This window comes from Gallus gallus, chromosome Z (genome assembly GCF_016699485.2).
Source record: "Gallus gallus isolate bGalGal1 chromosome Z, bGalGal1.mat.broiler.GRCg7b, whole genome shotgun sequence".
Taxonomy (NCBI): domain Eukaryota; kingdom Metazoa; phylum Chordata; class Aves; order Galliformes; family Phasianidae; genus Gallus; species Gallus gallus.
Genome location: NC_052572.1, coordinates 25179372 through 25191771, shown reverse-complemented (window position 1 = coordinate 25191771; position 12400 = coordinate 25179372). Strand labels below are relative to the sequence as shown.

Sequence of the window (12400 nt, the reverse complement as noted above, 5' to 3'; positions counted from 1 at the left end):
TGATATTCTAGCCATTGGCCTGATTTAGCAGTATTTCAGAAGAGGCCACACAGTACTGTGCCAGGAAGCTCTGCATGCTCTGGAGCAGTGATGGTACTGTTCCATGGAAACTGCAGGTGCTGGTGACACTCCAGAACTTCCTTCCATCTTGCCGTGAGCTGATGGAGTGGTCAGACAATATACAATAGACTGTAATGTCTCTGAAAAACATTTTTATCATGCAGGTGAGTTTTGGCTAGCTTTGGGTGAAAGAATTTAGAACATTACATTAGTATTTATCAAAAACATTAGCCCTAGGTAAAACACATAAAAAACTGTTGTTCTTTATCTTCACATCTATACCTCGGTATACATAATTGAAAACATTTTTGGAGAAAGATGAGGTTAATACTTTCCACCTAGAAAGCTGTCAAATCTCTGTGCTAGCTGCATGCCAATGCCACCGCTGAAGTGCTGCCACTTTGGAAATGATGAGTGGCAAGTGAAATATAGATTGGATCATCTCACAAAAGTGCAAGAATAGGAAGAAAAATATTTTTAGCTGTAGACTATAAGGCAAAGACCTTCTTCATGGCAAAAAGCAGCATGAGGTATTTAATGACTGTATGAAGGAGTTATTTAGACCAGAAAAAAAAAAATCTTTCTTGAGGCCTGAACAGCACAAATGATGTGAGTGGTATTCAATTAACCCTTCAGAATTAGGGGTTAATGTTGATAATTTATCTGCACTTCTAAAATGCCACTGACAAATTCCCATGCATGATCCTATTCAGACAAGACTGTAAGAAGCATGCAAGACCTGCTCAGGAAAGAGAGAATACACAGCAGGAGTGAATGATCAGGTCTTTGTCAGTGCAGAACTTTAATAGCTGGATTCTCCACGTGTTATGTAATAAGGTTGATGTTTAAAAATTACTTAGCAAGTCTCTATTACTCATTTGTGTTAGGAAGTTCTAAAGTAATGCTGCTAATTTAAAAGCAGGCAATGGCTGAACAGCTACTGAAAACATTATTGCAACAGAGGTCGTTCAGAAAAGTAAATGTCTTGGCATGTATAATATTTTAATGCCATTAAACACATCAACTGCATTTCCAAATGGTGGGTTTTGTTTGGTTCTGGTTATCCCTCCCTGGACTAATTAGAAGTGCAGTGGAAGTGAGCAAGTGTATTTTTCTTGACTGCATAAGTGAAAAAAGACAGTTGGCCAATGTAGAGAAAAAGTTAACATTTTTCATGAAGGACAAAAGAGCAATTGCCAGAGTTGAAAGGCAAGGAAATTTAACGCCAATGCAAAGCATACAGTGCTCTTTGGATGTAAATTCCTGTTCTTGCACAGAGCGCTGCCCGGGGTACGTGTCTGGAATTGAGGCTTTTATTCGGGTTGGCATTAAACATACCTGGTGAAAGTATGAAAAAGCTTGGTTAGGGAGAACTGATGTTGACAGCGGAAATCCTTAGTGCTGAAGCAGCTGGGAAGACATTTTCTAAGCAAACAAGTTATCCAGCAAATATGCTGTGTCCTTCCCTTTTTTCTTAATCTGTGGCTGCAGCTGGAGATAGGCAAAGGCTGCAGAGTGCAGGTGTGAAGAGGTAGATCCATCCCTGCATTCCCATGCACCCTGGGGACTCATCAGGAAAGCTCCAAGCTGGTATTCCAGGGAGCCGAGGTATTTTGAAGTGGATACTCAAACCACGGATTTATATCCTCTGTATTCTCAGTCATGGATTGTCTGCTGTGATTCCCCAGGGCTGTTAATTGTATGTATAAATCAAACGAATTCTATGGGAGTGTCTCATTTTTAAAGTGAAAGTCTAAAGCTTCCAGCGTCTGGGGCAAATTACTCTTTCCAGGCCTAACAAAGCTGGCAGGACTTCAGTTAAGGGTATGGCAGAACAATGATCTGTTTCAACTGTGCTTTGTGCAATTTGTGTACTTTATATGAAGTGTTTGTATAATAATTATTTTGTCCCTGAAAACCTGTTAGATATTTTTATAGTAGGTTTTGATTTGAAATTGCATTTGAATCGCGTGATCTTCTTTCAGCACATACGTTGTTATCTCCAGCTGCAGTGTGGATTGTGGAATCACTTGAAACACAATGAAAAAGTAGTGCTGCAGACCTCAGCAGCCTGAAAAATAATTGAAGTGAAGTAAGGAATGTTAACAAGCTCAAATGTCATCATCTTCCAAAAACTGATATTTAAGCTGATCCACATTCCCTCTCCTCTTTTATGTGGAGCACAAAAGTGCATGCATTGTGTGGTAACTAAAGGAAATGTTTGGCGGAGCTGGTGAAGAAACAGTGGACATGTTATTTTTGCTTTAGGTCCTGTATAGCACATTTGAGCCTGTTTAAAAAAAAAAAAAAGTAGTTTGTGTAGTGTAAAGATGTTGGGGGAAGGGATAATGAGTTCCTACTGAATACTAATTGCCTACAAGTTGTTCAGGGAGACTGTAAGAATGGAGGATTTGTTGTAAATTAGTCACTAGCTGTATTGTACATTGCTATGAGGTTAGACCAGCGCTGTAAGTGTGCCAGCTCTACAAAATCCTTATGATTCACAGTCTAACTCAGTGATTGTGTGAAGGAGAAAATACCATTCAGACTAAATATTACTGGAAACACAGCTCCCCTAATGACAGTGTAATCTTTCTATATAGCGCTTAGCTTTATGCTCATTTGAGCTAGAAAGATGGGAGCAACAGGCTTTTGAGTGGGCTATTGCTGCTTTCCAGCTGCAGCATCCCAAGGTCTGCCAAAGTCATAAACACTGTGAGGGGAGGCATTGTTTGCAGTCATGTGGGGTCCAGCACATAGATAGTGTTCTCAACTTACTGTTAATCTTTGGCTTCTTCACTTCCAGCATTTTGCCTATCCTCGGTTTGAGAGTTTTTGAAAATCCCAGATTTTTAACGTGGAAACAAAGCTTTGAAAAAGCTTGCACTGGTTTGTTTACTTTTGAGACATATTTTCTCATTCCTCACTCAGCTCTTATTGTTTTCATTTACATCAAAATGGAAAGGTGAGTTAATGATTCATTGGCACACAATGACCTCTCAAATAGCTCTGGACCACGATGCAGCAGCTCCACTCAAAAAGCTCTCATACTTTAACCTCCTTGCTTCTGCCTTAATATTTGCAGCCTGATCTGTCCACATGCCTGGACGCCTGAAGAGAGCAAACATTTACAGCTTCTCCCTCCCCTGTGTTTAGTGGGCAATTTGATCCTGCTTTGTCTGTTCCTTTATTTTACATCACTCTTAGTCTTGCTATTGAGAACAACAGAGTGCAACTTTGAGAATCTCCTTGCTGCTTGCTGAGCAAAAATAATGGACTCAGACTCTGATTCACCATTTAATTACTCTTGGCCTTCCCTCCCTAAAATGCGGATTCGAAGAAGGGCATCTAAACAAGGTAGAAAAAACTGTCTTCTTTTAAATAATTCTTGCTTACAAACTCTGCCTGTTTTTCATCCTCTGGTTGTGTGCAGGTGGCTATCAGTGGCTGTAATGAGGTAGATTTTCTCCTTATCAGAAGTCTGCCGCACTGTTAGTTACACTTTTGTAAATAACGATGCTGGAATTTGTTAGGTAAGAGGTATTTCCTCCAAATGGTGTGCAGTTCTTTAAAAATTGTTTGTTTTTTTTTTTCTATACTCTCCCAAAGTTTCTTTGAGCTGTATGTGTTGCTCTGACCGAACAGTTCCGATGCTCCAAGTTTGCAGAAGGGCGTTGCAGCGGCTGCAGAAAGCTCTGCTAGTTACAGTTGTTTTCATTTAAGGGAATTTTGTAACTCAAATATGTCTCAACAGCTAACAGGAAACCTTTTAAATTATACACAGAAATCTGATCAGGATGAAGAGGGAAGTCTTTTGCTTTCTGTAAAAGAAAGAGATTTCAGGGTCAGTCACCCCCTTTACAAAAATCCTGGTGCAATTAGATATTGTTCTTGGTAGAAAAGCCTCTGGGAGGTAAACATTTTAAGTGTTGCCAATACGATACAGGCAGTTTTAAGGAGGCTGAAAGGCTCTGGGCAGCAAATTTATGTAAGGAAGAATTATCACTGAAAGCATTAATGAAGAAAGATATTTTTTCCTGCATATGGAAGTGAAGGAATGGAGTAAAATGTTAATTTATACCTCCTTCAATAAAATTGCTTTTTTGTGTGTATTTCAGAAAAGGAAAGGAAAATAATTTCAGAAAGGGAAAAGAACAAGTAAGAGAAGCAGGATCCATCAGTGTCATTAAAGTCAGCGAGCTAGGAGAATCGGGTTGTTTACACAGGCTCAGACTTCGACCTTATCTTTTAGAGCAAAAGACATGTACAAAATGTACATCTTAAAATGCACAGCATTTACAAACTTTTTGCACATAGGGAAGTCCATTTTATCCCAAGTGCAGAGCAGTTTCTGTGGTGTGTATGGGTATGTACACAGTTTGTAAAGGTGCAAAGGGTTGTGTGGTGTGCAGTCCTTGTGTCTCGCATGAGGACTTGTTTTATCTGTAAATGTTGTAGCTATGCACCCATAGTCTCTGGCACTTCAATTGTTCTTTATTTTACCTTAGGAACTTATTTTACTTTAATGTTATTATTTCTATATACTTAACTGTTATAATAGCATTGCATACACGTCTTCTGTTTGCGTGTTCTATATTACATCTTGGTTCCCAACCCTGTTAGTAGCACACCAACACGTCTCTTGTGTGCACAGATGGTTGTCCGTGTGGGGTTGCTGGAATGAGAAGACGCTGTGGGTGCAGGAGTGTGTTTCAGTGCTAAATTCCAATTTGTGCTTAGGGAGTTGAAATCCCTAGTGCCCATGGGGTGGGAGAAGCACCTCTGCGAGGGGATGGCAGGCTTGTGATCTGTCACCCACTTTGTCTTGGGAAGGCTGTGTTGGTGGCTTCCTTCCCAGACAGAATATGGTATGTTTTCACATGGCCGTGTGGGGCATGGAGCTGTGTTTCCTTTGTGTAGGAAGGAGTTCAGATCTCAGTGAATGAGACCGTAGAGCTGGCTGGAGGTAGCATGAGATTCTTCCTCCCCACTCTAAAAGTCATGAGGGCTTCCTTATATACCTGTGTTGGGTGCTTCACCTTCACCCCCTAAACTCCCAGAATGGTCTGGAGTTGCTCCTCCTGAGAAATAGAAAACTTGCGCAGACCTCCGGTGGAAAAGTCCAAAGCAGAAAATTGTGCTTTTCAATTTTAAGTTTCTCACCCCAAGTTCAGCTTTTGTCCCTGCTTGGATACCTTCTGGTTCTTGGTGTGGTGGAGCCCCTGCCCTGAGCTCCAGGGCTGGCAGGAACCGAGTGCTGATTGCCCAGCTTGGGGATCTGCCTCCCCCATTGCAGACTCTTTCCCTCCTGCTCAGGCTGTATCTGTATGGCATAACTAAAGGCTAACTGGGCTCAGCAGAGAATATGAACATGGCTGTGTCTTTAGTGATTGAGATCTAAATTTTCTTCCGTGCTGAAGGATCCTTATGATTATTTATTGTTTTATTAGAAATGGTTGTGAAAGTGATCTCTTCTCCCCTCCCCTCAGATGTAGTTGTAAGCCTTGATTTCTCAGAGCAAATTGACTTGCAGAGCCTTGTTGGAGCCTTTAATAACCTCAGAGGTGCAGAAAGTTCCTGTTCCTTATGAGTCCATTCCACTGTGCTGAGATCTGGGAGATATGTGCTGAGTTATCTCAGGCTGAAATGGGAACTGAAACTACATCTTGTATTTTGGAAGAGTACTTCATGCACTGCTGCGTTACATAAAATGAGACACCAACTTATTCTTGCCTGTTTGTTCAGTCACTTACTACCAGCTTCAGGGAGGGAGGTTGAGGCTGTAAATCCTATGTTGGATGGGGATGCTTTTTCCCAGTCCAGGTTTAAATGACAAAGATCAAAGGCAATGATTAAGATGTGCCTTTATCCTCTGTGTTTACTAGCAGTTACATAAAGAGCACATCTTGAACATCCTGGTTATGGTTTCTAGCATACAGCTCCCTGATTGTCTCCATGAATTGTATAGCAGATGCAATGCCTGAGTTTCCACACCAGAGATTCAGACATTTAAATATTCTTTGTGACAGTTTTGTGGCATCAGCACCTCAAAGCCTACCTTGCTTTACCCACAGTGTAGTGCTATTACATACTTGCTTCTTTTTACTCTCAAGAATAGTTGCGCTGTCTGAATCCAGTGCTAAGACTCCCAAGCTAGAAATGAGGATGCTTTATTGAAAATAATCATATCACACCTCCAGACATGCATATTGCTTCTGTCAGTGCCTTGCTAGGAATCTGTGGACTTCCTTCCCCAAATTCATGTGACTGTCTCTGGAATGAGAGGAGCATTTCCATAGTCCTGTGTGACCCATGCGTTTAGTTGTCTGCATTTATTTTCTGACTCCATAGCACTGTTACTTCCAGTTACACATTAACCGGTGTTTGGATTGCTGGGGGTAAATGTGATGAGCTGTCTGAAAACTATTCACAGTATCTAGAGGAAGGAATTCATAATTTCTTTCCTAGCTCTCACCTTGGTCACACTGCTGTACTTCACTTCTTCGCTCTGTGCCCTCTCTGAAAATTTAAGTTTTGATTTTTGAGGGAAAAATCAGTATTATGTTCATGTGGTTTTCCAGAACAGTTCATTTAAGGCTATACATCCCTGTATGCCAATTCAAAGCCTGTTTTAAATTACTGCTCTGGTGATCATGTGTTTTCTAAAGTTAATGAATTTTTGTGACTCTTTTTGCCTGGTAAAATGTACAGCTGAAGAACTGATGACAGCTGAATAACTTTGGCTTTCTATGGTGGAGGGATGGCATTGGTAGACAAAGGAAGGGCAACTGATGTTGTGTATCTGGACTGTGCAGTGCCTTTAACATGGTCCCACACCACATCGTTATCTCTAAATTGGAGAGATATGGGTTTGATGGCTGGACTATTAGGTGAATAAAGTATTGACCGGATGGGTTGTAAGCCAGAGAGTTGTTGTCAATGGCTCTAGGCCCAGGTGGAGGTGGATTACAAATGGCATTCCCCAGGAGTCCATCTTGGGATCAGTGCTCTTCAGCATCTTTATCAATGACATAGACAGTGGGATCGAGTGTACCCTCAGCAAGTTTGCTGATGACACCAAGCTGAGTTGTGCAATAGACACAATTGAAGGGAGGAATGCTATCTAGAGGACCCAAGACACACTTGAAAAGTGGGATCATGAAAATATAATGAGGTTCAACAAGGCCAAGTGCAAGATGTTGTACTTGAGTCAAGGTAATCCCAGGTATGTGTACAGACTGGGAGAAGAACTCATTGAGAGAAGCCCTGCTGAGAAGGACCGGGGGGTCCTGATGGACAAAAAGCTGGACGTGAGCCAGCAGTGTGCTCTTGCAGCCCAAAAAGCCAACAGTATCCTGGGCTGCATCAAAAGTGGAGTGGCCAGCAGGGAGAGGGAGGTGATTGTCTCCCTCTACTATGCTCTTGTGAGACCCCATCTGGAGTACTGTGTCCAAGCTGGGGCTCCTAGCATGGGAAGCATGTGGGTCCTCTGGAGAAGGCTCAGAGGAGGGCCACAAAGATGGCCAGAGGGCTGGAACACTTCTCTGATGAAGAAAGGCTGAGGGAGTTGGGCTTGTTTAGCTCAGAGAAAGCTCTGGGGAAATCTCATTGCAGCCTTCCAGTACTTGAAGGGCACTGTGCTTGTTGGGTTCTTCAGTAGCCAAGGGTGGAGTCAGTGCTTCTGTGTCATGTTTTTCTTACCAACTACTCTGAAGTCCATTACCAAGCACTTTGAAGTCCATTACTGACGCCTTTCAGAGCTAGAACTCTTTGGGACACCTTCACTGTTCAAAGAGATGCCAAAGTCTTATCTGTCTGTCCATTCACTTTACTGGAGTTTACATCTGCAATGAGAGTAACCACACTGAATGGGTAGGGGAGATTTCTGAGACACTGCCTTTGGAAATAGATGTACTTGATACTGATAACCTTGCTGGGTATTGATAATGGCACCTAGTGCAATGGGGTACTTACCTGCTGCCATTTAAACTGATGGAAGATGGCTGGTGGTCCCTGAGAGATTACTGGTGACTCATACGTGCTCTTCAGGTAGGCTGGAGTTGGTTAGAAGTATTGCAGTCATTCAGTGCATGATGTGGACGTTTGCTACAGTTTCATCACTTTTTAAATAAAGCTGGTCTTTCCAGTAGAAATAAGTTACTAGCAGAGTCAATGTGTAATTAGTAATGCTGTCTCCTGCATTCAGCAGAGTCTTGAAATACCTTTCCTGTTACAAAATTACTGTGATATAGTTGTCACTTCATGCATAATTGAAATCAAGGGAGGTGCAGGAAAGGAGGTACAGTGGGATCATACTCTGTATTGTGGCCCAAAATAGCCCTCTGTCTTGTGTCTTTTCACTTCAAACCCTAGTGGTTGTTTGCAGATACCACCTTTAACAGCAGACTAACTGGTGCATCACCTGAAAAGCATAGGTCATATGACAGCGATAATTCATGAAGACTACTGACTGGAAGTACTGAAGATAACATATTCTGGTAGATACCATGATATTTGCAGCAGCTTCCTGCAGAAGATTGTTACTCTAGTATAGAAAGTGGTGCAAAATTTGGTGTTAACAACTGCTATATAGGCACTAGTATAACATACTAGAGGGTTTTTGTTGCTTCTGGCCTAGGACGTGTAAGTCACAGCATGGTCCATTAGCTGACTGCAGAGACCCTCGCAGCAAGGACTGTGCATGGAGCAGGAGGCTGTCCCCAGAGGAGCTGCCTGTGGTTTGCACTGTGGCTTTATAATCCTGAGCTGATTCAGCGGGCGCTTACTGAACCTCCTTCAGCTGAGCTCCAAGCTGAAGGCTGCTGCCTTTGCTAGCTGTGCCCAGCAGGCTGGTACTGAGGCAGCTCTATCCAGGAAGCGGTGGGTGCTCAGGTTGGATGTAGAGCCTGGCATGCTTTTCTTCAGTGGTTCTTGGTTTAAGACCTGCACTCAGAAAACTTTGCTTGCCACAAGAAAGTGCTGCCTGCTTTGCCAAATCACATTTCCATTTGATTTTAGCTGCCAACGTCTGGTGAGCTGCTGTAGAAAACAATGGTTTATGCTATTTATAAACAAATGCTTTGAGATCCTGGCAGACATAAGGAAATGGTTTGTAACTCTAGCAAGTCTCAAAATGGCAGTCACTAAGATCATGTTAGAAGTCCTGAAGGAGGGAAGAAGAGAAATGAGAAGTATAAGGACATTTTTAATGATACCAGATCCCATAATGCTTGCCAGGACTAGAAAACAAATAATTCATAGGATGCCACTTCTGAATGGCAAAGTCCACATTTCAATAAATACAGAGCTTACTGTTCTTTGACTTTATGAGATAGGATCTTAAAATTAAAGAAAAGCTATGGTTTAGCACTGCAGTTTTGGCAGCAGTCTGAGTTATTTATTTTTTTTAAGGGATAAATGTCCCAGGTCTTGGCAAATGTAGTTTCTAATCTTTTCCTTTCCACCTTTGCAGAAAATAAATTGTAGTTGATACAGACTAAGAAGGAATTGTTGCTTAATTTTCAATAACAGGCAGACTGGAATGAGGCTTTTGAGAGTTTGGATTTTGGTTATCTTGCAGAGTATGACATTATTTTTTGTCGCATTATTCTTATGCTAGTCTCAGTTTTCTTCCAAGGGAAGTACTTGACTTACAGCACCTTAAAGTAAAAAAAAAAAAAAACTTACATTAAAACTCTGATTATTTTTTAGCTGTCTATTTTCACAAAATCTAGAACTGTATTGATTTCCCTTTGTGAAGCTTTGCTCCTTCTACGATCAGAAGATGTTAGGAGGCCTTTGCTACCAGATCAAATGCTAGATTAGCGTATGCTCTTCATAATCAAAAGCAGTGTTAAGAGAAACGTGCCCACAGGACAGGCTGATGGTGTCTGTGACAGTTAGGTTTTCTGCTGCTCAAAGCCGTGAGACAGTCAGCGCATGCAGCTTTCTGTAATATCATGAACACATAGTCATGAACACACTATTGAAGACTAAATACTGACTGCCTGCTAATCACAAAATCACAGAGTTGTAGGTGTTTGACGGGACCTCAGGAGATCACCTAGTCCAAACCCCTGCTGCTGTTAAAACTTCTGTCTTACCATTTCAGTAGAAAAAGCAAATCAAGTGCAGGATTCATCCTGAGCATCATATTCAGAGATCAAATCTTGTTTGGTGGCTGTCACTCTGCAAAGGCTTTAATGGTACCATTTTATTTATATTCTTCTTACAATTTTGTTGCTTTTTTTTGTTTGTTTGTTTTTGTTTTAGAAATAGTTATCTGCATTACTGATTTGGGATTTGTATTTTATTTTACTGCTTCCAGTAGGCAGAATGCTTTAGGAAAGTCATTATTGGACTGCAGATCAACTGCGTTCTGTTCATATAATGTATCAGAAATGAGATAATTAGCATGTAAGCCAGAATCATACATTTCTCATCCCAACCCATAAATCTTGTTCTGTTTACTGTAGTTGTAATTCTGCAGCCACAGACCTGTACAAAGTTCTAGCTTAGCAGGAAAATAGGAGGTTTTACTTGCCAATTTACAGGAACACTTATTTTTAATTTATCACTTAATAATTCTGTGGTAACTTTTATGATTTTTTTCAACTATTGGCTTTTAGGAACATTTACCAAATGTTAAGCAATTAAGAAACTACAGATTTTTGGGAGGCCTGTCCTCGTCTTGGCCGGATTATATTTCTTGCTAAAGAAGTGCTGTGTTTTGAATATGGGATGAGAACGTATTGATAACAAAGTGATGTTTTAGTTGAGGTGATTGCAGGGAATCAGGGACTTTTCAGCTTCTCACAGTGCTCTGCCAGTGAGCACTGGGGGGATTCAATGAGCTGGGAGGTGTCAGAACCTGAACTTCTGACCCAAACTGACCACAGGGGTCATGCTGACCATGTGGCATCACACTCAGCAATAAAACTATGAGGGGGGGGGGAGGGTAGCTTCTGTTCAGAGACTGGCTTTGCTTCCTTCAGCAGGTGATGAGCAATTCCATTGTGCGTTACTTGTTGTGTACATTCGATTACTATTGTTAGTTTCCCTTTTTATCCTGCTAAACTGTCTGTAATCTCATCCTTTGATTTTTTTTTCTCTCTTTTTTTTTTTTTCTTTTTTTTTTTCTGATTCTCTTTCTTATCCCAGTGGGACGGTGGGGTGTGAGTAAATGACTGAGTGGTGCTGAGCTGACTGCCAGGTTAAACCACAACAGGCGATGCAAATATTTCTCAAATTTTAAGATGCTGTGATTAATAGTTAAACTTTTACCTTTTTTTTTTTTTGACAAAATATAAATAAGAGAAGAAAATGATCTGAGAAATAATAACCTTTTTCCACATTTTCTTTTTTCCAGCACAGAGACATTCTACCCTTGATATTCTTAAGAAGCTGAAAACTCCACCTACCTTCTTTGCTGCAGCCAGACTTTCTACTATGCTGAATGGAAGTGATGAAGTCTATGCGAACTGCATGCTAGTAGACCAGGTAAGTTTATGTTTGAGCTTCTGGTAAAGGTAAAAAGGTGATGTCAGTGTCCTTTGGCCGATAAGGGGGATTGAGTCTCTGGCACTCTTGACGGAGGGTTCGTGCTTCTCATTCATCAGCAGCACTGGAGATTGCATCCAGACCAATCTGTATTGTAGATCACCATATTACATCTGAAATCCATCTCCATGGTCACATTTAAGTATCATAACTTGGGGAAGAGAGACTAGTCCAACCTTAGTCATTGTGTACAGTTGAACAGCTGCAAAATTTTGATGGCATGCAGCTGTGGCTTTCATGATGGTTGAACTGATGTATTTGTAATGCTCTCTGAGCTCTCTCTGGGTTAAAATGTTGAATGTAGGAATAAGAAATGATAAGGTTGTAATATTAGAAGAAAGCTTTATCTTCCTGCAACACTTACGTACTGCATACACTGTAGGCCCAGGTCTTTGTTACAGCTGAGGCAGAAGTTTCAGTTGGAGGACAGCATGTTCAGAATACACCTAACATTACTGAGAGATGCACGAAATAATGACCTAGCAGTGAGCAGCCAGCAGGGTCTGTTCATGCATGTGCACAACCCCTAATTTTAGCAATTTCCAGGCTGTGAGGAGAGAGCTGCAGAAATGCAAATACTATCTGACTTTATTGCTTCTGAGACTTTCAGCTTGGTTTACCCTCTGACAGCTCAATGCATAGCCACATTCAACCTCATTAAACTGCTGTTTGGAGTGATATTCCCTTTGAGTGCTGCTCATCTAGAGCTGCTGCCCTTGTCTGCGGCTGCAGTAGGGAATCCCTCTGGTGTGGGATGGGAACAGTGCCCAGCGGGAATAAC

General features: G+C 41.4%; 1 protein-coding gene across 1 annotated transcript in view; it reads left to right on the top strand.

The window, feature by feature from the left end:
• Positions 1 to 12400, top strand: part of ARHGEF28 (Rho guanine nucleotide exchange factor 28) — a 131068-nt gene that overhangs the window by 62692 nt on the left and 55976 nt on the right. Inside the window, exon 10 of the mRNA XM_040655648.2 lies at positions 11429 to 11559. Within this exon, the coding sequence (XP_040511582.1) occupies positions 11429 to 11559 (131 nt within the window). The remainder of the gene's footprint in view (positions 1 to 11428; positions 11560 to 12400) is intronic.